The sequence below is a fragment of the Bos mutus genome, chromosome 10 (genome assembly GCF_027580195.1).
Source record: "Bos mutus isolate GX-2022 chromosome 10, NWIPB_WYAK_1.1, whole genome shotgun sequence".
NCBI lineage: Eukaryota > Metazoa > Chordata > Mammalia > Artiodactyla > Bovidae > Bos > Bos mutus.
The window spans coordinates 63329103-63357081 of NC_091626.1; the positions used below are offsets into that span (position 1 = coordinate 63329103).

General features: G+C 39.6%; 1 protein-coding gene across 1 annotated transcript in view; it reads left to right on the plus strand.

Annotated features, from left to right (window-relative positions):
* Positions 1 to 27979, plus strand: part of NID2 (nidogen 2) — a 92769-nt gene that overhangs the window by 32014 nt on the left and 32776 nt on the right. The window contains exons 7-8 of the mRNA XM_005894543.3: positions 616 to 816; positions 2115 to 2345. Of these exons, the coding sequence (XP_005894605.2) occupies positions 616 to 816; positions 2115 to 2345 (432 nt within the window). The remainder of the gene's footprint in view (positions 1 to 615; positions 817 to 2114; positions 2346 to 27979) is intronic.

Here is a 27979-nt window from a genome sequence, read left to right on the forward strand (position 1 = left end):
CAATGATTAGTTTGAATAATTTCTGTAAGTATGCCCCAAATATTGTATGGGACATAACTTATACTAAAAATCTGTTTTTTTATTCACCTGAAATTCAAATATAAATGGGTGTCCTGGGGAGTTTTGTTTGGTTTTTCTAAGTCTGGCAGGCTTTGAAAGAGAAAGATCAAGGATGTTCATGCTGCTGCTGCTGCTGCTGCTGCTGCCGCTGCTGCTGCTAAGTCGCTTCAGTCATGTCTGACTCTGTGCGACCCCACAGACTGTAGCCCCCTAGGCTCCACCATCCCTGGGATTCTCCAGGCAAGAACACTGGAGTGGGTTGCCATTGCCTTCTCCGTCAGGATGTTCATAGGGGTTTATTTTTCACAGAAAACAAGTTCCTACAAAGAGAAGCAGTGTGAAATGGGATAGGATGGAACCACACTCTTGAACAGAAAGTTTGGGGAACTCATGAAATCAACAGCTGATAGTACTTTATCCTGGTTATCAGATCTCCTTAGGTACTGTCTCCAACAGCAGCAGAAATGGGGAAGTGGAAGTATGCACTGGTGATTATTGCTGAAAGATGCAACACTTCTTTTCATTCCTGTGCTGAATTTTTATTTTTCTCTCCAGGTGCTACCTTTATCCATGACGTGGAAGTTACTTTCTACCCAGGAGAGGAGAGGGTTCGAATCACTCAAACTGCTGAGGGGCTGGACCCAGAGAACTACTTGAGCATTAAGACCAACATTCAAGGCCAGGTGCCTTACATCCCAGCAAACTTCTCCGCCCACGTGGCTCCCTACAAGGAGCTCTACCACTACGCAGACTCAGGTACATGCCGCCATTCTCACATCTGTTACATGGGGATGGTACACATCTCACAAGATAGTTATGAAGCTGATGTGAGTGACTGCATGGAAGGTCCTTAGAACAGTGCATGGCCCGTGAAATGAGTTCAATATTGGTTTGATGATTCTTGTTATTTTGTTAGTCTGAGAAAAGTGCTGGCTGTTGTACACAAGAATATCAACATCCCTACCCAGTACTTGCAAATAATAATAACATAATCAGTTACAACCTTGTCTGTGGAGTGGGAAGGGATGGTATAATTATGTACGGTTTTTAACTCTTGTCGCCGCCGGACCATGGAAAAGTACTGATTATTGGAATTTATACTTGTTCTGTAACCTTGTTTGGAGCTGCAGTGTTGTAAAACTCCTGTTAAATTTGGAGTCAGAAGATAGGAATTTTTGTCATGTGTCTAAAGAATGTGGGGAAGAAGGTCACTTACATCAGAGAGCCTGTTTGCTCATCTCTAGAATAATAACCCGCTTTCTGTCTGTCTCACATGGGTGACGTGTTAACTGTGATGTGTTCTGTGAAACACCACTTGCTTTCAAGATCCTGCCCCGATCTCAGCTCCTGTCCTGCAGCACAAGGGTTTTGATTGTGCTTTTGCTTCTTCTATGATGAAATCAGGCAAGAGGCATAGGGAAGAGAATGGGCAGCAGAGACCTGGCCTGGGCACAGGGTGACTGATGGCCAGAAACCTGTCAGGCCTCCCTACTCTGCACTCAGATGGAGATAAAAGACACCCTTCCCCACTTCCTTTCCCCAGAAGCCTTCAGACTTAAGTGCAAGGTGTAGGAAAGCTTCTTTTCTGTGCACTGATGGATAGATTGGCTGAAAACTTGGGAAGTAGAGTCAGGCCAACTTGAATTCCAGTTACCACTCTGTGTTACCAGCCTTGTGTCTTAGACTGCTTCTTAACTACTCCTTAACCTCTGTAAGGCTCTCCATACAAGGTGACAGGGTCCACCTTACTGGCTACTGTGAGGAGTAAATGAGGCAGTGCATATAGAGTGCTGGGCATGGCTGGCACATAACATAGTGTATGCTTTGTGAATATTGACAGCAGGGTTTATATCTCCTGCCCTCAGCGCTTTGGTTTTACTTTTACACCCGTTCTTGGGGTTGCCTCGCAGGTTCCCGTTTAAACTCAGGAACTTCTGAGGGGGACATACTCCAGCAACTACATAAAGACTGTGCCAAGAAACTCAACCCACATAAACAAACCTGTTTTTAATATTTTCAAATTTTCTTGTTTGACTGTATGATGTCTCTTGCAGCTGTGACCTCCACAAGTACCAGAACCTACTCTCTCATGTCTGGTGCCATCAACCAAACACAGTCCTACCGCATCCACCAGAACATCACTTACCAGGTGTGCAGGCATGCCCCCAGACACTGGACCGTCCCTGTCACCCAGCAGCTGAATGTTGACCGGGTCTTTGCCTTGTACTCGGATGAAGAAAAAGTGCTCAGATTCGCCGTGACCAATCAAATTGGCCCTGTTGAAGGTATAGTTTCCCTTTTCTGTTCTTACTGGACAAAAATTACATTGAAGCTTCTCTCTTCATTCCTTTTTAGTGCCTCAGAACGATTTACATAGGTTACTAAGGGTAACTGAGTGCCAGGCTCTGTTAGGTGCTGGGTGTAAGGATGAATAAAGCAGGATCCTGTCCTTGAGGTGGAGACAGAGGTAGAAATGGAGCTTTTAGATAGTGTCCCTGCCAAGATCGGGAATAGAGCATAATACATGAGGCTGGTTTGTTGCAACACCCAATTGTGTGCACCCATCTGTGTTGGGGGCACACCTGTGATCAAGGCGGGGCCAAGTTAGGAGGGAGAATGATGCTGACAAATATTTGTTATGATAGTGATAAGCACAGGGTGCTGTGAGCCTAGTTGGGAATTTCAGGGAAGATGTCCCCAAGGAGGTGACATTTAAGCTAGTTAAAGTGTAATAAGGATTTCACCAAATCAAGCTGGGACAAAGACCCAGTGCCTGAACTGGATGCAGATAAGTAGTCAGTGGGGGCTGGTCATTGCAATTATGGTCCTTGAGATAATGGTTGTTAGGATGATGATAAAGATGATGGTGTTTATTAGTATAGGAAGGATATAAACTAACATTTTCAGAGAATGGGCTTGATAGCTTATTTAGCTGACATTACTATAGAATACCGTGTAATATGGTAACACTAAGAATTCTGGACTCTTAAGGGCAGGTTCAATTTCTATGATTCTAGACATATGAGGGTTTAAACTTCTATTACTTACTCTAGCAAAGTAACTTTTATCAGACTTTTTTTTTTAAAGAATCTTTTTGTCTTTATTTTAAAATTTATTTTTGGCTGCACTGGGTCTCTGTTGCTGTGGGCGGGCTTTCTCTAGTTGCAGTGCATGAGCTTCTCATTTGGTGGCTTCTCTTGTTGAGAAGCATGGGCTCCAGAGTGTGTGGGCTCAGTGGTTGCACTGCATGTGCTTGGTTGCCCTAGGCCATGGGGGATCTTAGTTCCTGGACCAGATGTTGAACCTGTGACCCCTGCATTGGCAGGCAGATTCTTAACCACTGGACTACCAGAGAAGTCCCTATCATACATTTCTTACATTTGTGGAGGGTGATGCTTGATGTTACAAGAGGTAGTGAGATGTGTCATAGGCATGGGAGCTAGTGTTAGTGGTGGGAAGTTTTTTCAGAGTAGATATATTAGTTAATCATATGGGAATCGAGTGTAAGATGCTTTGCTGCTGCTGCTGCTAAGTCATTTCAGTTGTGTCCGACTCTGTGTGACATAGGCCGCATAGACCCCCATAGACCGCAGCCCGCCAGGCTCCCCCGTCCCTGGGATTCTCCAAGCAAGAACACTGGAGTGGGTTTAGTTTAAAGCAAGGAAATTGTTGATAGTGTTTTATAATGAAGTTGATTGTATATAGACCCCCATAGACCGCAGCCCGCCAGGCTCCCCCGTCCCTGGGATTCTCCAAGCAAGAACACTGGAGTGGGTTTAGTTTAAAGCAAAGAAATTGTTGATAGTGTTTTATAATGAAGTTGGTTGTATATAGTTCTGGTATGTGGGGGTTGTGGAATATCCTAGAAAGAGGATTATTGTGAGAGTATTTATTATAATAATGTTGGCATGTTCTGCTAAGAAAAACATATCCAATGTGCCTGCTGCATATTCTACGTTGAAACCCGCTGCGAGTGTAGATTCTCCTTCGGTTAGGTCAAAGGGGGCTCAGGCTCGGTTAGTTTCTTCTAGAGTGGAAATAAATAAATTGATTATAGCTAGGAGTCATGATAGGAAGATTATTCATAAATGTTCTTGTGATGATGGTTGAGAGTGTTAAAGATCCATTTATTAAAAGGATTGATAGAGGAATAATTGCTAGTGTTACTTCGTATGAAATTGTGTACTGCACATAAGGCTCTGATAAATGTATATTTTGAGTTGGAAGCCCATCTGGATCATAAGATGGAATATAGAGCTAGGCTTGGCATAGCTAGTATAAATATTACCCCTAGATTTATATTAATGAGGGGATAATGTATGGGTAGAGCAATTCGTATAATTAGGGCCAGGGTTAAAGTTAGGACTGGTATAGAAATGGAAGATGTAGCTGGTTCCTTAAGGAATCAGATCAGATCAGATCAGTCACTCAGTCGTGTCCGACTCTTTGCGACCCCATGAAATGCAGCACGCCAGGCTCCCCTGTCCATCACCAACTCCTGGAGTTCACTCAGACTCACGTCCATCGAGTCAGTGATGCCATCCAGCCATCTCATCCTCTGTCGTCCCCTTCTCCTCTTGCCCCCAATCCCTCCCAGCATCAGAGTCTTTTCCAATGAGTCAACTCTTCGTATGAGGTGGCCAAAGTACTGAAGTTTCAGCTTTAGCATCATTCCTTCCAAAGAAAACCCAGGGCTGATCTCCTTCAGAATGGACTGGTTGGATCTCCTTGCAGTCCAAGGGACTCTCAAGAGTCTTCTCCAACACCATAGTTCAAAAACATCAATTCTTTGGCGCTCAGCTTTCTTCACAGTCCAACTCTCACATCCATACATGACCACAGGAAAAACCACAGCCTTGACTAGATGGACCTTTGTTGGCAAAGTAATGTCTCTGCTTTTGAATATGCTATCTAGGTTGGTCATAACTTAAGGAATAGTGGTTCTTTAATAAATAATTCGACTGTGTCAGCAATAGGTTGTCATAGGCTGTATGGTCTGACAATATTTGGTCTCTTTGGAAGTTGCATGTAACCTAAGATTTTTGGCTAAATTAATGCAAGAAATGCCATGGCTAAAAGAAGGGAGATGATGAATATTAAGAGGTTAATTATGAACATTTGTTAGGGAAAGGATTTGAACTTCTGGTTATAAAGGGTTAAATTTTACACAATTACTGTATTCTGTCACCTTAATAAACTCTGTTCTTGGGTAATATTTTGTATATATTAAATTAAATCATTAATTGGTTATGTGTGTGTGTGTGTGTGTGTGTATGGCAGCTTTTTCACATGGGCATTATTTCTCTTTGTCTTTCCACACTGGAAGAACTATATAATAGAAAACAACCTTGATTACTCTGGCCTGAAATCAGATCATGTAGGACTTTAATCATTGAACAAACACATTTTTAATAGCAGTTATACCACTGGGGTGTCCTGATCCAGCATCGAGGTCATAGACCTTTTGTCAATATGAACTCTAGAATAGGATTGCACTGTTATTCCTAGGGTAGCTTGTTCTGTTGATCAATTTTTGGATCAGTAAAGGATAATATTTTGACTAGTAAGTCTAGACTTTAGTCATTTGGAGATATTTTTATTCTCTGAGGACACCCCAACCAAAAATGTCAACCTATATAAAAATTTGTTATCCCTTAGTGGTTTAGTTAGTTTTCTGGGGAGTTAGTTAATTAAGGCTCCAAAGGGTCTTGTTTTATTTTGCTATTGCTGCCTCTTCACGCGGAGGTCAGTTTCACTGATTGAAAGTAAGAAACAGTAAAACCCTCATGTGGCCAATCATACAAGTCCTTATTTAGAGAACGAATGATTATGGTGCCTCTGTACAGTCAGGACACCATGGCGGTCTACCAGTTGTCACTGGGTGGGCAGGGCCTCTAATACTAGTTGTGCTAGAGGTGATGTTTTTTTGTTTGCTGTGTTCCTTTTACTTTTTAAAAATCTTTCCTTGAGTGCCTGCCTGCGTTGGATTAATAGCATAATTACTGAATAATCTTGAGTTGTGTTTATTTGCTGTTAATTATCAGCATATTGGGCTTCCCAGGTGACATTAATGGTAAAGAACCCACGTGCCAATGCAGGAGACACAGGAGACGACAGTTTGAGCTCTGCATCAGGAAGATCCCCTGGAGGAGGGCGTGGCAACCCACTCCAGTGTTCTTGCCTGGAGAATCCCACAGACAGAGGAGCCTGGCGGGCTATAGTCCATAGAGTTGCAAAGAGCTGGACACGACTGATGTGACTTAGCGTGCATGCATGTGTCAGTATATTATTAGTATACTGACACAGTATATTATATAATATACTGTATACAGTCAGTATATATGTATATGTGTCAGTATATACAGACACAGTATATAATAATACAGTATATTATTACTGATGTAAGTTTATGTAAGAAATATTTCTAGTTACTCATATTAACATTGTTGCCTCTATTGGTCAATAGATTAGTTCAGCATAAAGCTAGGAGTTGATTTGCTTATTATTGGTATTAAGATAAAGTTATTGAGGGCTTCCCTGGTATCTCATCTGGTAAAGAATCCACCTGCACACTGTTCACAGTAGCTAGGACATGGAAGCAACTAGATGTCCATCGGTGGATGAATGGATAAAGAAGTTGTGGTACATATACACAATGGAATATTATGTATAAAAAAGAACACATTTGAGCCACTTCTAATGAGGTGGGTGAAACGGGAGCCTATTATACAGAGTGAAGCAAGTCAGAAAGAGAAACACCAATACAGTGTATTAATGCATGAAGTGAAAGTTGTGTCCGACTCTTTGTGACCCCATGGACTGTATAGTCCATGGAATTCTCCAGGCCAGAATACTGGAGTGGGTAGCCTTTCCCTTCTCCAGGGGATCTTCCCAACCCAGGGATCAAACCCAGGTCTCCCGCATTGCAGGCGGATTCTTTACCGGCTTAGCCACAAGGGAAACCCAAGAATACTGGAGTGGGTAGCCTATCCCTTATCCAGTGGATATTCCTGACCCAGGAATCAAACCAGGGTCTCTTGCATTGCAGGTGGATTCTTTACCAACTGAGCTATCAGGGAAGCCCATATTAATGCATATATATGGAATTTAGAAAAACGGTAATGACAATCCTATATGCAAGGCAGCCAAAGAGACACAACTGTAAAGAACAGACTTTTGGACTATGTGGGAGAAGGCTGAAGGTAGGATGATTTGAGAGAATAACACTGAAACATGTATATTCAGTTCAGTTCAGTCGCTCAGTCGTGTCTGACTCTTTGCAACCCCATGAATCGCAGCACGCCAGGCCTCCCTGTCCATCACCAACTCCCGGAGTTCACTCAGACTCACGTCCATCCAGTCGGTGATGCCATCCAGCCATCTCATCCTCTGTTGTCCCCTTCTTCTCCTGCCCCCAATCCCTCCCAGCATCAGAGTCTTTTCCAATGAGTCAACTCTTCACATGAGGTGGCCAAAGTACTGGAGTTTCAGCTTTAGCATCATTCCTTCCAAAGAAATCCCAGGGCTGATCTCCTTCAGAATGGACTGGTTGGATCTCCTTGCAGTCCAAGGGATTCTCAAGAGTCTTCTCCAACACCACAGTTCAAAAGCATCAATTCTTTGGCACTCAGCTTTCTTCACAGTCCAACTCTCACATCCATACATGACCACTGGAAAAACCATAGCCTTGACTAGATGGATCTTTGTTGGCAAAATAATGTCTCTGCTTTTCAATATGCTATCTAGGTTGGTCATAACTTTCCTTCCAAGGAGTAAGCATCTTTTAATTTCATGGCTGCAGTCACCATCTGCAGTGATTTTGGAGCCCAGAAAAATAAAGTCTGACACTGTTTCCACTGTTTCCCCATCTATTTCCCATGAAGTGATGAGACCAGATGCCATGATCTTAGTTTTCTAAATGTTGAGCTTTAAGCCAACTTTTTCATTCTCCTCTTTCACTTTCATCAAGAGGCTCTTTAGTTCCTCTTCACTTTCTGCCATAAGGGTGGTGTCATCTGCATGTCTGAGGTTATTGATATTTCTCCCGGCAATCTTGATTCCAGCTTGTGTTTCTTCCTGTCCAGCGTTTCTCATGATGTACTCTGCATAGAAGTTGAATAAGCAGGGTGACAATATACAGCCTTGACGTACTCCTTTTCCTGTTTGGAACCAGTCTGTTGTTCCATGTCCAGTTCTAACTGTTGCTTCCTGACCTGCATATAGATTTCTCAAGAGGCAGGTCAGGTGGTCTGGTATTCCCATCTCTTTTAGAATTTTCCATAGTTTTTTGTGATCCACACAATCAAAGGCTTTGGCATAGTCAATAAAGCAGAAATAGATGTTTTTCTGGAACTCTCTTGCTTTTCCATGATCCAGCGGATGTTGGCAATTTGATCTCTGGTTCCTCTGCCTTTTCTAAAACCAGCTTGAACATCTGGAAGTTCATGGTTCATGTATTCCTAAAGCCTGACTTGGAGAATTTTGAGCATTACTTTACTAGTGTGTGAGATGAGTGTAATTGTGCGGTAGTTTGAGCATTCTTTGGCATTGCCTTTCTTTGGGATTAAAATGAAAACTGACCTTTTCCAGTATATGTATATTACCATATGTAAAATAGATGATCAGTGCAAGTTCGATGCATGAAGCAGGGCACTCAAAGCCGGTGCTCTGGGACAACCCAGAGGGATGGGGTGGGCAGGAGGCAAGGGGGGTTCAGGATGGGGAGACACATGTGCACCCACGGGTGATTCATGTCGATGTGTGGCAAAAACCACCACAATATTGTAAAGAAATTATCCTCCAATTAAAATTAATTTAAAAACAAAAGAATCTACCTGTAATGCAGGAGACCCCAGTTGAATTCCTGGGTCAGGAAGATCCACTGGGGAAGGGATAGGCTACCACACCAGTATTCTTGGACTTTTGTGGCTCAGCTGGTAAAGAATCTCCCTGCAATACAGGAGACCTGGGTTCTATCCCTGGGTTAGGAAGATCTCCTGCAGAAGGGAGGGAACCAGCTACCTATTCGAGTATGGTGGCTTGGAGAATTCCATGGACAGAGGAGCCTGGCAGGCTACAGTCCATGGGGTCACAAAGAGTTGGACACAACTGAGTGACTTTCACTTTCATCATCATATTAACACCATTGCCCCTATTGGTCAATAGATTAGTCCAGTATAAAGCTAGGAGTCGGTTTGCTTATTATTGGTATTAAGATAAAGTTATTGAGCTTGAATGCTATCTTAATTGGTGGCTACATTTAAAGCCAACTGTGGTGGTGTTTTTAACCTCTAGATAAGGTTGTATCCATGTCTAAAATCTAACTTTTTTATATTAACATTTAAAAATACATTAAAGTTTTTAACCTTTTGGTAATTTTAAAAGTTGAACTAAAATTATTTTCCTGGAGAACCAGCTATCACTAGGCTCCTTAGACTTGTCCCCTCTACTTATATATCTTATTTTGCTACATAGATGAGTCTGTTCATAAGTAGCTCTTCTGGTTTCAGGATATTTAACTTCTCTTTGTTAATGTTTGCTAGTTAAATGATTATGCAAAATGTACAAGGGGTAAACTTTTCTTTTTGTTACTTTTAATGTTTCTTTCATTATTCCCTTACTGTACTTTCTCTATAGTGCCAGAGGATATTTTGAATTTCTGTCTCCTATACTTTAAATGTTGAGTGAATGTTTTATTTAATTTGCTTATATTAGTAAAACTTGTGGGGGTTTGGCTTGACTTAGTTCAAAGTATTCATAAATTATGAAATCTTCTAAGTGTAAACTAGATGCTTTTATTTAAGCCATGTTTTGACTTATTTGAGCACACTTTGCAGTATACTTACTTTGTTCCGATTTGTCTCCTCTCGTATACTTAGTGTTTATTACAGTACTTGGGGAAGGTGATGGGTGGTGTATGCATGCTCCATGGCTTTATTCGATTAAGCATTCTATTTTCTTTAAAAAATATTTATTTTTGGCTGTGCTGGGTCTTCGTTGCCGTGTGTGGGCTTTCTCTCGTTGCGGCGAGCGGGGACTAGTCTCTAGTTGCTGTGCTTGGACTTCTCGTTACAGTGTCTTCTCTTGTTGCAGAGCACAGGCTCTAGGCACGTGGGCTTTCATAGTTGCAGCACGTGAGCTCACTAGTTGGGGCACGCAGTCTTAGTTGTCCTGAGGCATATGGGATCTTCCTGGACCAGGGATTGAACCCATGTCCCCTGCATTGGCAGACAGATTCTTAACCACCGGACCAACAGGGAAACTCAAGAATTCTATTCTTAATTTACTACTAAATCCTCCTTTGGTTTTTAGTTTTCATAAAAACTTCTGTGGAGTGAGAAATATATTCTTGAGATAGAAAATACAGCCCATTTCTTTCCACCCCATCAGTTATACCTTGACTTAACATTTTTATTTATGATAATTATGCTTTTATTCCTTTCTTAGGGTTTGCTAGAGACAGTGGTAGATAGACTGAATTAGCAAGGGTGGTGGGGTTTATGGATTATAGAACAGGCTCCTCTAGAGGCGTGTGAGGCATAGCCAAGTCCTTTGAGTTTTGAGCTGTTGCTAGTAGTACTCTGGTGAATAATTTTGTTATTATTTGGATTTAGGGCCAAGCATAGTGGGATATCTAATCCCACTTTGGGTCTTGTTGTCATGTCGTTAAGAAATACTAATCACTTTCATAGTCTCTTTTTATTTAGCTATGGCTTTTTACAGCTTAATTGAAATTTAACTTTATATTACTCTTTAACATGTTTTGCACTAAATTTCTATTAATTTGAGTTAATCGTATGATCATGGTGGCTGGCATGGAATTTACCAACCCTAGTTAATATAACTTAGTTGAACTTTTGTTTATGGCTTTATTTTTATTCCTACTGGCTTCCATGGGGGTGTGGTTAAGCAAGAGGTTATGAGCTACTACTGTTAGTGTGCTTGATGCCGGCTCCTTTAAATCTTAGTGATTTAGAGGGCATTCTCATTGGGTGTGGATGATTGCATATGTAGTTTTATGGAGATGTGGACGCGGAGAACAGACTTATGGACAGAGGGGATGGAGAGGGTGGGATGAATGGAGAGAGTAGCATGGAGGCTACTCCATGGTACATTTATATTACCGTATGTAAAATAGATAGCCAGTGGGAATTTGCTGTATGACGCAGGGAGCTCAAACCGGGGCTCTGTGGCAACCTAGAGGGGTGGGAGGTGGGAGGGAGGTTCAAGAGGGAAGGGGACATATGTATACCTGTGGCTGATTCATGTTGATGTATGCAGAAACCAACATAATATTGTAAAGCAATTATCTTTCAATTAAAAATAAAACTAATAGAAATGCTGGGACCAAACCTATGTATTTATGGAATTGATAAACTTATCTAGGCATTTTCAGTGCCTTGCTTTAGGTTTTAAGCTACATTGACAAATTGTGTTTATATAATGAAGTAACATGTATATAATGTTTTGTGTGATTTATGCTAAATTTAGTATTAAAATTTTTATTAAAATGGTTGATCTTGGGAGATATCTGTCTATATAAATGGTAAATATCTAAGTAATTCTTTCGTATGATTAATGCTTATTTTCTAGGTCTATTTTATTTTACACATTACATTGTTGGATAGATTAAATTCTATGTATTTATATGTTTCTGCCCTGTTGTGGGGGTTTGACAGGGCATTAAGGACATGTAGAGCATAGGATTTAGTGGGGAGTGAGGGGGGTTTGTTAAATAGGTCGTTTACCTGTTCAGTCCATACATGTACGTACATGTGTGTAATTTCCTTGTTTTATAACCATTGACTGAGTAACACCTTATGGTTGACGTTGGTAAATAATATTCAATAATATTCAATTAACATTCAGTTTATTTGACTGTGTTAAGGCCTCAGATGGCCATAACTGAGTCACAGCATCCCTTTATGGGTTTTTTTTTTTTTTTGTCATTTATTTTTAATTGGGGGAAAATTGCTTTACAGTGTTATGTTGGTTTCTCCTGTACAACAGTGCAAATCAGCCATAATTATATGTGTATCACCTCCCTCCCCACCCCCACCCCCATTCCACCCTTCTGGGTCATCACAGAGCACCAGGCTGGGCTCCCTGTGTTATACAGCAACTTACAGCATGCCTTTAAAAATTAAAAATATACCAAATGCATGAAACCCAAGTTATGTGTGAGCATGGCTGATTAGTCGTTAGTCCAGCAAGATGTCTTATTTAAGAGGAAAGGGCAGGTCATTTTAGGTCCCGAAGAACCAGATATCTGATGAAGTTCAGACATTAATAGAAACCACCCCAGGTTATTGGCCTGGAACAAGAGGAGGGATGCCAGCCAAGAGGGGTTTATGGTTTCATGTGATTTGCTGATTAAAGTTGTGATCTATTGGATATGATGCACATGTTGACTAGAATTGATTTGACTTAATGTACTATGTACAACCAATAATACGTACCATGTAATAATAGTATAACACATATGCTTTTAAGCATGGAGTAAATAATGAATTTATGTATAGTGTATTACAGTGGAAACAGTGTCAGACTTTATTTTTCTGGGCTCCAAAATCACTACAGATGGTGACTGCAGCCATGAAATTAAAAGACACTTACTCCTTGGAAGGAAAGTTATGACCAACCTAGATAGCATATTGAAAAGCAGAGACATTACTTTGCCAACAAAGGTTCATCTAGTCAAGGCTATGGTTTTTCCTGTAGTCATGTATGGATATGAGAGTTGGACTGTGAAGAAGGCTGAGTGGTGAAGAATTGATGCTTTTGAACTCTGGTGTTGGAGAACTCTTGCGAGTCCCTTGGACTGCAAGGAGATTCAACCAGTCCATTCTGAAGGAGATCAGCCCTGGGATTTCTTTGGAAGGAATGATGCTAAAGCTGAAACTCCAGTACTTTGGCCACCTCATGTGAAGAGTTGACTCATTGGAAAAGACTCTGATGCTGGGAGGGATTGGGGGCAGGAGGAGAAGGGGACGACAGAGGATGAGATGGTTGGATGGCATCACTCACTAGATGGACGTGAGTCTGAGTGAACTCTGGGAGTTGGTGATGGACAGGGAGGCCTGGCGTGCTGCAGTCCATGGGGTCGCAAAGAGTCGGACACGACTGAGCGACTGATCTGATCTGATCTGATTATGTACTATCAGTAGGTTCATGTGCATGCTTATAAGATGGGGTAAATAACAAATAATTATACATGCTGTATATTATGTATAATATGTATTTGTATTTATTAATGTGGTAATACATGTTATGCACGAAGTACACAGTAATTTATGGTAAAAAGAGGTTATTTTAACACTGAGATGGCACTTAGTAAATGTAAATTCTTGTAAATATCCCATAATAAATCTTCAGGGACTAGTTTAAATAGAATTTCAGCTTTAGGTGCTGATGGTGGAGCTGGAGCTTCTTCCTTGAGTCTTAGGGAGATGTATTATTCTCCTTTTCTGGTTTACAAGACCAGTATTATAGATATACTACAAAGATTCTTCATTTTAGGAGGTTATTTTCAATGATGCTAGTTACTGGCATTATGTGCATGCATGCTAAGTCTCTTCAGTCGCGTCCAACTCTGTGTGACTGTAACCAGCCAGGCTCCTCTGTCCATGGAATTCTCCCGGCAAGGATACTGGAGTGGGCTGCTGTGCCCTCCTTCAGGGGATCTTCCTGACCCAGCGATTGAACCCAGGTCTCCTACATTGCTGGTAGATTCTTTACCACTAGCACCACCTGGGAAGCCCTACTGGCATTGCACTAGAATTAAAAAGAAATATATGAATGCTAATTGTTGGATAATAATGAAGGGGTGCTCTACAGGTTGTCCTCCAAGTCATGTCAGTGTTACAGGTCTGCTACTAGTACTCAAAATACATATTGACCGAGAGGTTGAAACATTAAACTTCATTGTTTGGATGTGTGAAGCATTGGGATAAATGCTAGAATTAAAACTGAAAAGATTAGGGCCAATACTCCTAATTTATTAGGAATTGGCTGTAGAATTGCATAGGCAAATAGAAAATAGCATTCTGGTTTGATACGAAGTGGTGTGTTGAGAGAGTTTGCTGGGGTGTAGTTGTGCAGGTCTCCTAGTAAGTGGTGAAAATACTGCTAATGTTATTAGTATTAGAATTAGTAATGAGGCACCTAGGATGTCTTTGATTGCACTCATGTGCGCATGCTCAGTCGCATCAGTCATGTCCGGTTCTTTGTGACCTCATGGACTGTAGCCTGCCAGACTCCTCTGTCCATGGGGCTCTCCAGGCAAGAATACTGGAATGGACTGCCATTCCCTTCTCCAGGGGATCTTCCTGACCCAGGGATTGAACCTGGGTCTTCTACGTCTCCTGCATTGGCAGGCAGATTCTTTACTAACTAAGCCATAAGGGAAGCCCCTTTGATTGTATGGTAGGAATGAAATGGGATTTTGTCTATATGAGATGAGATTCCTGTGGGGTTATTAGATCCTGTTTTGTGAAGGAATAGTAAGTGGACAGCTGCTAGTGCTGCAATGATAAATGGGAGAATAAAATGGAAGGTGAAGAATTGTGTAAGATTTACTTTATCTACTGAAAAGTCATCTCAGGTTCATTTGATGAGGCTTGTGCTAATATTTGGAATTGCTGAAAGGAGATTAGTAATAACTGTTGCCCTTCAGATATTTGTCCTCCAGTATGACATAGCCTATAAATGCTGTAGCTATGACTGTAAATAAGTTGATTTCAGTGCTTCATGTTTCTAAAAAAGTATGGGATCAGTAATATAAGCCTTGTCCTACATGAATAAATAGGCAAATAAAAAATATGGAGGCTTCATTTGCATGTAGATATTGGATAACTCATCCATAGTTTACATCTTGGCAGACATGTGTTACTGATGAAAAAGTGATGATTGTGTCTGATGTATAATGTCTTGCTAGGAATAAACCTGTCAAGATTTGTAGAACTGAGCAAATGCCCAGTAGGGAACCAAGGTTTTATCATGATGAAATGTTTGATGGAGCTAAGAGATCAATAATTACATGTTAATAATTTTTATTAATGGGTGTGATTTTTGGATGTTGATCATTAATGTTCTTTTTAAAATTAATTTTTGACTGTGCTGGGTTTTTGTTGCTGCATGGGCTTTTCCCTAGTTGTGGGAAGCTGGGGGCTACTCTCTAGTAGGTGGTACACAGGCTTCTCATTGTGGAGCAAGGGCTCTAGAACACACGGGCTTCAGTAGTTGTGACGTGGGCTCAGTAGTTGTGGCTCAGGGGCTCTAGAGCACAGACTCAAGAGTTGTGATGCACAGGCTTAATTGTTCTGTGGCATGTGGGATCTTCCCAGACCGGGGATCGAACCTGTGTCTCCTGCACCGGCACACGGATTCTTCACCACTGAGCCACTACGGAAGCCATAGTGTTCTTATAGCTGAATTAACAGTGATGATTTTTCATTTCATTGGCTATGGTTAGAGTCCATGTAAGAACAATAATATACATTGTGTTTAAGTACTATTTTTGCAATTAGTTTTGTGGGGTTTTCTTCAAAACCGTCACCTAATTATGTGGACTTAGACTGATTGTAGGTGGTGGTATTGGTTGTGGGCTTGTGTTGAATTACGGTGGTTCATTTCAGGGTTTAATAGTATTTTTTATTTATTTAGGCAAAATATTAGTAGTATTTGGTTATATGTCAGCTATGGCTACTGAGAAGTATTCTGAGATTTGAGTCTCTAGTAAGACTCTTGTAGATATATTTCTTTCAAGGTTGATGATAAAATTTTCAGTAGTATTTTGTGTCTTAAATGGTGAGGAAGGGGAGATTGTATTTAAGTTTAATGGGCTAGATGATTGGGTTATTTATGATACAGGTAATTCTGAGTTTTTTGATGAAGAGGTACAGGAATTGGGGTGTTGTACAGCTCTGGTACTTGATTGATAATTGTTACTGATGTATCATTGCTTATTGGTGTTGTGGTTATTATAAAGGTTTAGTTCAGTCGCTCAGTCATGTCTGATTCTTTGTGAACCCATGGACTACAGCACGCCAGGCTTCCCTGTCCATCACCAACTCCTGGAGCTTACTCAAACTCATGTCCATTGAGTGGGTGATACCATCCAACCATCTCATCCTCTGTCATCCCCTTCTTTTCCTGCCTTCAATCTTTCCCAGCATCAAGGTCTTTTCCAATGAATTGGCTCTTTGCATCAAGTGGCCAAAGTATTGGAGCTTTAGCATCAGTCCTTCCAATGAACACCCAGGACTGATCTCCTTTAGGATGGACTGGTTGGATCTCCTTGAAGTCCAAGGGACTCTCAAGAGTCTTCTCCAACACCACAGTTCAAAAGCATCAATTCTTTGGCACTCAGTTTTCTCTATGGTCCAACTCTCACATCCATACATGACTACTGGAAAAACCATAGGTTACTCATGATAATTAAATAGATTATGCTTAGGGTGAGTGTAATGAGGGATGAAAGAAAATATACTTCAATTAGGCCTTTTTGGTCTGACACTAGTGTAGAGAATTTTATTTGAATAAGGGAAGTAGTTTTCATAGGATTCTTTCTAGTCAGATTAAATCTAGGAGGGATGATGCTGATTTCTGGCTTGTTGATAAATTTAAGTATGGTGGGAAGTGATGTATAATAATGAGAAAATATCCTAAGAGGCTGGAAAATTTGAAAAATATGAAGGTATTTAAAGTCTAAGTTTTGTGTAGTGAGATTGATTTCGAATGCCAGAGTAAAACCTAGGATGGTCACAGCAAGGGAAGTTAGTTTCGAGTAATAATGTAGAGTTATTTGTAGGATTGCTGTTGGGGGAATATTGTTGGAAGTAATGAATCCAGTGAAAATACTTCCCACCAGTAAATGTTTAATAGAATTGATTGGGAGTGGGTTGTTTTCATTAATTAAAGTTAATGAATTGTCCTAATAGTGTAAAGACAATCACGTGGGTGCTATAGACAGCTGTAAGAGACGTGGCGATGAGACTTGGGCTCAGGTGTTGGTATACGATGTGTTGGCAGTGTTGATAATTTGGGTCTTTAGAGTAGAAGCCTATGAGGAACGGTATTCCCGACAGTGAGAGACTTCTGATAGTGAGGGCTGTTGTGGTACAAGGTAATGCCTTAAATAAACCTCCTAACTTTCAAATGTCTTGTTCATCATTTGGGCTATGTATAATGGATCCAGACTATTATATGGATCCATATAAACAGTATGGCCTTTAAAAAGGGGTGTGTGCAAATATGGAGAAATGCTAGATAAGATTGGTTAATATTGATTATTAATGATTATAAGGCCTAATTGGCTTGAAGTAGAGAAGGCAACAATTTTTTAAATGTCATTTTGGGTAAGAGTGCATATTGCTGTAAATAATGTAGTGATATTTATCCAAATATAATGTTGTTTGAATAAATTTATTATTCTGTTAAAGGGTAAAAGTGGATAAGTAGGAAAATACCTGCTATAACTACTGTGCTTGAGTGGAGTAGGGCTAAAATGGGAGTAGGGACTTCTGTTGCTGAGGGAAGTCACGAACGGAGGCCAAATAGGGCGGATTTTCCAGTTGCAGACAACACAAGTCCTATTAGAGGTAGGTTTGAGTAAGCAATTTGTTGTATGTCTCATGGGTTTAAGTTAAATAGAAATTATACTACTGATATAATCCAATGTCTCCAGTGTGATTATATAAAATTGTTTGAAGAGCAGCTGTATTTGCATCTGCTCATCCATATCATCACCTGATAAGTAGGAAAGATATAATTCTGACTCCTTTTCACCCAATGAAAAGTTGTGAAAGATTGTTTTCAGTGACAAGAATTAGTATTGTGATAAGAAAAAGTAGTATTTAAGTATCATATTGAAAATTCCTTAACTGATCATGTGAGAAATAATTCTACTGGAACAAATATTATTGAGAAATAGTCTAATTTGAAGCTAAGTGATGATTTAAGGGTTCAGATTGAGATAATTATCTCTTGACATATATGAATGAATATTATTGTTGGAATTAAGCTGCTGATAGAAGCATAGTGGTTTTTACGTAGGATGGATATGTATTATTTTTGTAGATGTTGGTGTTTGTTATTATAATCGATACAGTTAGTATAAATATGTAGTGTGAAAGAAGTAAATAAGTTTAGTTTACTTGTAGTTGCACCAATTTTTTGGTTCCTAAGACCAATGGGATAACTACTATCCAGTTTGAAAAAGCCATACTATTATATGGGGTAGCATGAATTAGCAGTTCTTGCATACTTTTTTTTGTAAATAAGAAGGTATAGTCTCCTGTTACTAGATTCACAAACTAATATTTTTTTTAAAAAAACTATATTTACAGTATAAGAACCCTAAAATGATTCAAGGGTTTAATGATAGGAGTAAGAGAGGTAAAATGTGAGAGGTTATGAGGCATTTTCTTGTGTGAATGATAGTTTAATATTACTGATATGGTATGTTTATTTGACTCATTGTGTTACAATTAATGTGTGTAGGAAGATAAGGCAGTAATTATTGTATTGTGTTAATTCCTATTAAGATAATCGTGATATTTGATCATGAGAAGGATGATACTACCACAAGTAGTTCTCCAGTTAGAGTGATAGTTGGTGGTTAGAGCTAGGTTGGTTAAACTTGCTAGTAGTCATCATGTATTAATGGGAGGAATGTTTGTAGACCTCATGCTAGAATTATTGTTTGGCTGTGAATTTTTTCATAATTTTAATTGTCTAGGCAGAATAACATGGATGATGTGAGGTTGTGGGCAGTTATTAGATTTGTGGCTCCTGTATAATGTTAAGTGAAAGAGGACAGTGAAAAAGCTGGTTTAAAACTCAACATTCAAAAAACGAAGATCATGGCATCCGGTCCCATCACTTCATGGCAAATAGATGGGGAAACAATGGAAACAGTGAAAGACTATTTTTGGGGGCTCCAAAATCACTGCAGATGATGACTGCAGCCATGAAATTAAAAGACGTTTGCTCCTTGGAAGAAAAGCTATGACCAACCTAGACAGCATATTGAAAAGCAGAGACATTACTTTGCCAACAAAGGTCCATCTAGTCAAAGCTATGGATTTTCCAGTAGTCATGTATGGGTGTGAGAGTTGGACTATAAAGAAACCTGAGCACCAAAGAATTGATGCTTTTGAACTGTGGTCTTCTCCAAGTCCAAGAGTCCCTTGGACTGCAAGGAGATCCAACCAGTCAATCCTAAAGAAAATCAGTCCTGAATATTCATTGTAAGGCTGAAGCTGAAACTCCAATTCTTTGGCCACCTGATGGGAAGAACTGACTCAATGGAAAAGCTGCTGATGCTGGGAAAGATTGCAGGCTGGAGGAGAAGGGGATCACAGAGGATGAGATGGTTGGATGGCATCACTGACATGACATGAGTTTGAGTAAGCTCCAGGATTTGGTGATGGACAGGGAAGCCTGGTGTGTCCATGGGATCACAGAGAGTCGAACATGACTGAGCAACTGAACTGAGCATAACAAGTGCTGTGTGACTGACAGATGAATACACAATCAGTGACTTTAGGTCTGTTTGGCGTAAACAAATTGAACCTAGTTATGGTTATTCCTCCTAAAGTGAAAGTGAAGTTGCTCAGTCGTGTCCGACTTTTCACGACCCCATGGAATGCAGCCTTCCAGGCTCCTCCGTCCATGGGATTTTCCAGGCAAGAGTGCTGGAGTGGGTTGCCATTGCCTTCTCCAATGCATGAAAGTGAAAAGTGAAAGTGAAGTCGTTCAGTTGTGTCCGACTCTTAGCGACCCCAGGGACTGCAGCCCACCAGGCTCTGCCGTCCCTGGAATTCTCCAGGCAAGAGTACTGGAGTGGGGTGCCATTGCCTTCTCCATAAGGAGAGTATAAAAAAGGGTATGTTATAAAATCTGTTAATGTGTTTAGAATTGTTGTGATTCACAATATACCACAGCCTCAGGATCTTACTGGTTCAGCCACTAGGACTATGGATCCTGCAACGGGGGCTTCTACCTGCGCTTCAGGTAATCAAAGGTGAAGGCTGTAGAGGAGTGGTTTTACTGTAAAGGCTGTCATACATGCTAGTTGTGTGAAAATGTGAATCAGGAGTTGGATGTTGCTTGTGTTTAATATTGAAGTATTAGAAAATGTAGTGAGCCTGTGACAGTTTTTGTTTGTTTTGGCCATGCAGTGCAGCATGCAGAATCTAGGCAGGATCTTTAGTTCCCTTACACCCCTTGCAGTAGAAGCTTGGAGGCTTAACCCCTGGACTTCCAGGGAGGTCCCAAACCTGAGATGATGTGAGTATATACTAGTGCTACTAAGAGTAGAAGAACTCCTACTAGGGTATAAAATGAGAAGGTTCTGCTTTAAGATGTTCTATTTGATTACCCCATAGGGTAATGATAATAAGTGTTGAAATTACCGTTGCTTCAAATAAAATATAAAATGAGATTAATTCTGTGGCTGTGAATTTTATAATTAGGAATATTTCTAATATAATTAGTATGGTAAATATTGTTTCAAGCTAATGATTCTTTGAGTAGGCGAAATTGGTTGGCTATTAATATTAATCATGAATCATATTGTTAAAAATTAATAATGATGCTGATTAAGGAGTTAGAGAAAAAAATTAGTGAGAAGTTAAGGCTACTGTCATTAAATTAAGACGAAAAAGCTTATAGACTAATTAATAAGCTATGGACTGTGGTATTAATTTAGATTATGTTCTTTGATAGTCATGTTTGTGGTATTAGTATAATTGTAGGAATAATTTTTTGTTTATGTGTTTGTCACTTTTCTTTACTTTTTTTTTTTTTTTTTTACTTTTTACTTTTATTTTTTAACACCAAAAACATTTTGTATTGGGGTATAGCCAATTAATGATGTTGCGATGGTTTCAAATGAACAGTGAAGGGCCTTAGCTATACATATACATGTATACATTATCCTTCAAACCCCCTTCCCATCCAGGCTGCCACATAACATTGAGCAGAGTTCCATGTGCTGTACAGTAGATTTTTGTTATCCATTTTAAATATAGCAGTGTGTACATGACCTTCAAAGTCCTTAACTATCCCTTCCCCCCAGCACCCATGAGTTGGTTTTCTAAGTCTGTGAGTCTCTTTCTGTTTTGTAAGTTCATTTGTATCCTTTCTTTTTAGGTTCCACGTATAAGGGATGTCATATGATATTTCTGTCTCTTTCTGACTTACTTCACTCAGTATGACACTCTCTAGGTCCATCCATGTTGTTGCAAATGGCCTTATTTCATTCTTTGTAATGTCTGAGTAATATTCCATTGTGTATGATATACACCACATCTTCTTTATCCATTCCTTTGTCAGTGCACATTTATGTTGTTTCCACGTTTTGACCATTGTAATCAGTGCTGCAATGAACATTGGGGTGTATGTATCTCTCTTAAATGTGTCTCCAACATTAAACCACAAAGTTCTGTCAATTCTCTCATCAAGGTAGCTCTATTTTAAGTTTTTTAAGGAACCTCCATACTTACTGTTCTCCATCGTGGCTGTACCAATTTACATTCTCACCAACAGTGCAGGAGGGTTCCCTTCTCTCCACACCCTCTCCAGCATTTGTTTGTGGCTTTTTTGATGATGGCCATTCTGACTGGTGTGAGGTGATATCTCATTGTAGTTTTGATTTGCATTTCTCTAATAACTAGCGATTTTGAACATCTTTTCATGTGCCTATTGGCCATCTGTATGTTCTCTTTAGACAAATATCTATTCAGGTCTTCTGCCCATTTTTTGAGTGGGTTGTTTGTTTTGATGCTATTAAGTGGCATAAGCTGTTTGTAAATTTTGGAGACTAGTCCCTTATCAGTCACATCATTTGTAAATATTTTCTTCCTATCTGGGTTTTGTTTTTGTTTTGTTTATTGTTTCCTTTGCTGTGCAAAAGCTTGTGAGTTTAAGTAGGTCCCATTTGTTTATTTTTGCTTTTATTTCCATTATTCTGGGAGATGGATTAAAAAAGATTTTGCTATGACGTATGTCAGAGAGTGTTCTGCCTGTGTTTTCCTCTGAGAGTTTTATTGTATCTGGTCTAACATTTAGGTCTTTAATCCATTTTGAGCTTATTTTTGTGCATGTAGTTACCGAATGATCTAATTTCATTGTTTTACATATGGCTGTCCAGTTTTCCCAGCACCATTTGTTGAAGAAACTGTCTTTCCAACATTGTGTAGTCTTGCCTCCTTTGTCATAGATTAACTGACCGTAGGTGCGTGGACTTATTTCTGGGTTTTCTATCCTGTTCCATGGATCTGTATTTCTATTTTTGTGCCATTACCATACTATTTTGATGACTGTAGCTTTGTAGTATAGTTTGAAGTCCAAGCGCCTGATTCCTCCAGTTCCATTTTTCTTTTTCAAGATGCTTTGGCTCTTTGGGGTCTTTTGTGTCTCCATACAGATTTTGAGATTTTTTTTGTTCTAGTTCTGTGAAAAATGCCATTGGTAATTTGATAGGGCTTATGTTGCATCTGTAGATTGCCTTGGGTAGTATAGTCATTTTGGGAATATTGATTCTTACAATCCATGAATACAGAGTATCTTTCCATCTGTTTATGTTTTCTTTGATTTCTTTCATCAGCATCTTATACTTTTTGGAGTACAGGTCTTTTATCTCCTTAAGTAGGTTTATTCCTAGGTGTTTTATTTGTTTTGATGGAATGGTAAATGGAATTGCTTCTTGAATTTCTCTTTCTAATTTTTCATTGTTAGTGTATAGAAATGCAACAGATTTCTGTGTATTAATTTTGTGACCTGCGACTTTACCAAATTTGTTGATGAACTCTAGTAATTTTATGGTAATGTCTTTAGGATCTTCTATGTATAGGATCATGTCATCTGCAAACAGTGACAATTTAGCATCTTTTCCAATTTGGATTCCCTTTACTTCTTCTCTGCTGTAGCTAGGACTTCCAAAACTATGTTGAATAAAAATGGTGAGAGTGGACAGCCTTGTCTTGTTCCTGATTTTAGAGGGAATGCTTTTAGCTTTTCACCATTGAATATGGTGCTAGTCATAGGCTTGTCATATATGGCCTTTACTATGTTGAGGTATGTACCCTCTATGCCCACTTTCTGGAGAGTTTTTCCATAAATTGGTGGTGAATTTTGTCAAAAGCCTTTTCTGCATCTATTGAGATGATCATATGGTTTTTATTCTTCAATTTGTTGAATATGGTGTATCACATTGATTTGTGGATGTTGAAAAATCCTTGAAACCCTGGGATGAATCCTACTTGATCATGGTGTATGATCTTTTTAATGTATTGTTGGATATGGATTGCTTGTATTTTGTTGAGGATTTTTGCATCTATGTTCATTAGTGATATTGGCCTGTAATTTTCTTTCTTTCTTTCTTTCTTTTTTTTTTTTTGTGGTATCTTTGTCTGGTTTTGGTATCAGATGGTGGCCTCATGAAATGAATTGGTGAGTGTTCCTTCCTCTGCAACTTTTTGGAATAGTTTCAGAAGGATAGGTCTTAACTCTTCTCTAAATGTTTGATAAAATTTGCCTGTGAAGCCATCAGGTCCTGGACTTTTGTTTGTTGGGAGTTTTTTAATCACAGTTTCAATTTTAGTGTTTGTGATTGGTGTGTTCGTATTTTCTGTTTCTTCCCCGTTCATTTACGGAGATTGTAACTTTCTAAGAAATTGTGCATTTCTTCCAGTAATTCCAATAAAAATACCATTTTATTGGTGTAAGTTGTTCATAGTAGTCTTATGATTCTTTGTATTTCTGTGGAGTCAGTTGTAACATCTTTTCTATTTCTAATTTTACTGATTTGAGTCCTCTCCCTTTTTTTTCTTGATGAGTCTGGCTAATGGTTTATCAATCTTGTTTATCTTCTCAAAGAACCAGCTTTTAGTTTCATTGATCTTTGCAATTGTGTTCTTTGTCTCTATTTCATTTATTTCTGCTCTGATCTTTATGATTTCTTTCCTTCAACTAACTTTAGGTTTAGTTTGTTCTTCTTCCTCTAGTTGTATTAGGTGTAAGGTTAGGTTTTTTATTTGAGATTTTTCTTGTTTCTTGAGGTAAGACTGTATTGCTATAAACTTCCTTTATACAACTGCTTTTGCTGCATCCCATAAGTTTTTTACCTTTGTGCTTTCCTTTTCATTTGTCTCAAGGTATTTTTTAAATTTATTCTTTGATTTCTTCAGTTATCTAATGATTGTTTAGTCGCATGTTGTTTAGCTGCTACATGTTTGTGTTTCTTAGAGTTTTTTTCCTTGTAGTTTATTTCTAATCTCATAGCATTGTGATTAGAAAAGATGCTTGATATTATTTCAATTTTCTTAAATTTACCAAGGCTCATCTTGTAGCCCAGCATGTGGTCATGTGTGGGCTATACATGACCGTATGTACTTGAGAAAAATGTGTAGTCTGCTGCTTTTGGATGGAATGCTCTATAAATGTCAATTACGTCCAGTTCATCTAAAGTGTCATTTAAGGCCTGCGTTTCCTTATTGATTTTCTGTCTGGATGATCTACTGATGAAAGTAGGGTATTAAAGCCCCCCACTGTTGTTGTGTTACTGTTGATTTCTCCCTTTCTGTTTGTTAGTATTTGCCTTACATATTGAGGTGCTCCTATATTGGGTGCATATATATTTATAATTGTTGTATCTTCTTCTTGGATTGAACCCTTGATCATTATGTAGTATCTTTCTTTGTCTTTTATAACAGTCTTTGTTTTAAAGTCTATTTTGTCTGATATGAGTATTGCTACTCCAGCTTTCTTATGATTTCCATTTGTGTGAAATACCTTCTCCCATCCCCTTATTTTCAGTCTGTAAGTGTCCCTAGGTATGAAGCGGGTCTCTTGTAGACAACATACATATGGGTCTTGTTTTTGTATCCACTCAGCCAGTCTGTTGGTTGGTGCATGTCTTTTGGTTGGTGATTTAATCCATTTACATTTAAAGTAATTGTCAATATGTATGGTTCTATTACCATTTTGTTAATTGTTTTGGGTTTATTTTTTGTAGAAGTTTTCCTTCTCTTGTGTTTCCTGCCTAGAGAAGTTCCTTTAGCATTTGTTGTAAAACAGGTTTAGTGGGGTTGAATAATCTCAGCTTTTATGGTTCGTCTATTCAAGGCTGTGGTTTTTCCTGTGGTCATGTATGGATGTGAGAGTTGGACTGTGAAGAAAGCTGAGTGCCAAAGAATTGATGCTTTTGAACTGTGGTGTTGGAGAAGACTCTTGAGAGCCCCTTGGACTGCAAGGAGATCCAACCAGTCCATTCTGAAGGAGCTCAGCCCTGGGTTTTCTTTGGAAGGAATGATGCTAAAGCTGAAACTCCAGTACTTTGGCCACCTCATGTGAAGATTTGACTCATTGGAAAAGACTCTGATGCTGGGAGGGATTGGGGGCAAGAGGAGAAGGGGACGACAGAGGATGAGATGGCTGGATGGCATCACCAACTCGATGGACGTGAGTTTGAGTGAACTCAGGGAGTTGGTGATGGACAGGGAGGCCTGGCATGCTGCAATTCATGGGGTTGCAAAGAGTCGGACACGACTGAGCGACTGATCTGATCTTTGCTTATGTGGAAGGCTTTTGATTTCTCCATAAAATCTGAATGAGAGTCTTGCTGGGTAGAGCATTCTTGGTTGTAGGTTCTTCCCTTTCATCACTTGGAATATATTCTGCCATTCTCTTCTGGCTTGTAGAGTTTCTGTTGAGAAATTGGCTGATAACCTTATGTGTTTTTCCTTGTATGTTATTTATCTTTTTTCCCTTGTTGCTTTAATAATTTAACTTTGTCTTTAATTTTTGTCAGTTTGATTGCCATATGTTTCGATGTGTTCCTCACTGGATTTATCCTGCTGACGACTCTCTGCATCCTGGACATGATTGACTATTTCCTTTCCTATGTTGGGGAAGTTTTCAGCTATTATCTCTTCAAGTATTTTCTAGGGTCTTTTCTTTCTTTCTTCTCCTGGGACCCCTATGATGTGAATGTTGGTGTGTTTAATGTTGTCCCAGAGGTCTGTTAGGCTGCCTTCATTTCTTTTCATTCTTTTTTCTATATTCTGTTTTGCAGCATTGATTTCCACCTTTTGTCTTCCAGGTCACTTATACATTCTTACCCTGCTGTTGATTCCTTCTAGTGTATTGTTCATCTCTGTTTCTTAGTTCTTCTATGTCCTTGGTAAACATTTCTTGCATCTTCTCAATCTTTGCCCTCCATCTTTTCTGAGATCCTGAATTATATTCACTATCATTATTCTGAATTCTTTTTTCTGGAAGATTGCCTATCTCCACTTAATTTACTTATTTTTCTGGGAATTTATCTGTTCCTTCATCTGGACATAATCCTATTTCTTTTCATTTTGGGTAGCTTTCTTTGATTGTGGTATTAGTTCTGGAGGCTGATGGGATTGTAGTTCTTATTTCTTCTGTCAGCCCTTTGAAGATAAGAGGCTTGTGCAAGCTTCCTGATGGGAGGGACTTGCTGGGGAAACTGGTTCTTGCTCTGATAGGCAGGACCATACTCAGTAAAACTTTAATCCAGTTGTCTGCTGATGGGTGGAGCTGTTCTTTCTCCCTGTTAGTTGTTTGGCCTGAGATAACCCAGTCCTGGAGTCTATAGGCTTCTATAGTAGGGCTATTGGTGACCTCCAAGAGGGCTTATGTCATGATGCAGCTCCTGGGACTGTTGCTGTCAGTGCCCCCATTCCCTCAGCAGGCTCCTGCCAACACACACCTCTGCAGGAGACCCTCAAATACTCACAGGTAGGTCTGGCTCAGTCTCCTGTGGGGTCACTGTTCCTTTCCCCTGGGTCCGGGCACACAAGATTTTGTTTGTGCCCTCCAAGAGTCTCTGTTTCCCCCAGTCCTGTGGAATCTCTGTAGCCAAATCCCACTGACCTTCAAAGTCAGATTCCCTGGGGATTCCCAGTCCCTTGGCCAAATCTCCAGACTGGGAAGCCTGACGTGGGGCCTAGAACTTTCACAACAGTGTGAGAACTTCTTTGGTATTATTGTTCTCCAGTTTGTGAGTCACTATCTGTCAGGCATAGGATTTGATTTTATTGTAATTGTTCCCCTTCTGCCATTTTGTTGTGGCTTTTCCTTTGTCCTTGGATGTGGGGTGTCTTTTTTGGTGGGTTCCAGTGTCATCCTGTTGATGGTTGTTCAAAAGCTAGTTGCGATTTTGTTGCTCTGGCAGGAGAAGATGAGTGCAAGAAAAGAGATCAAGAAGGTCTGTTACTATTTCCATTATTTCCCCATCTATTTGTCATGAAGTGATGGGACCGGATACCGTGATCTTCGGTTTTTGAATGTTGAGTTTTAAGCCAGCTTTTTCACTTTCCTCTTTCCCCTTCATCAAGAAGCTTTTCAGTTCTTCTTCACTTTCTGCCATAAGGGTGGTATCATTTGAATATCTGAGGTTATTGGTATTTCTCCCAGCAATCTTGATTCCAATTGGTGCTTCATCCAGCCTGGCATTTCGCATCATGTACTATGCATAGGGATTAAATAAGTAGGTTGACAATATATAGCCTTGCTGTACTCCTTTCCCAATTTTGAACCAGTTTGTTGTTCCATGGGTGGTTCTAACTGTTGCTTCTTGACCTGCACATAAATTTCTTGGGGCAGGTAAGGTAGTCTGGTATTCCATCTCTTGAGGAATTTCCCACAGTTTATTGTAATCCACACAGTCAAAGGCTTTAGCATAGTCAATGAAGCAGAAGTAGATTTTTTCTGGGATTCCCTTGCTTTTTCTGTGACCCAACAGGTGTGGGCATTTTGATCTCTGGTTCCTTTGCCCTTTCTAAATACAGCTTGTAAATCTGGAAATTCTCAGCTTGCATACTTTGAAGCCTAGCTTGAAGGATTTTGAGCATTGCCTTGCTAGCATGTGAAATGAATGCAATTG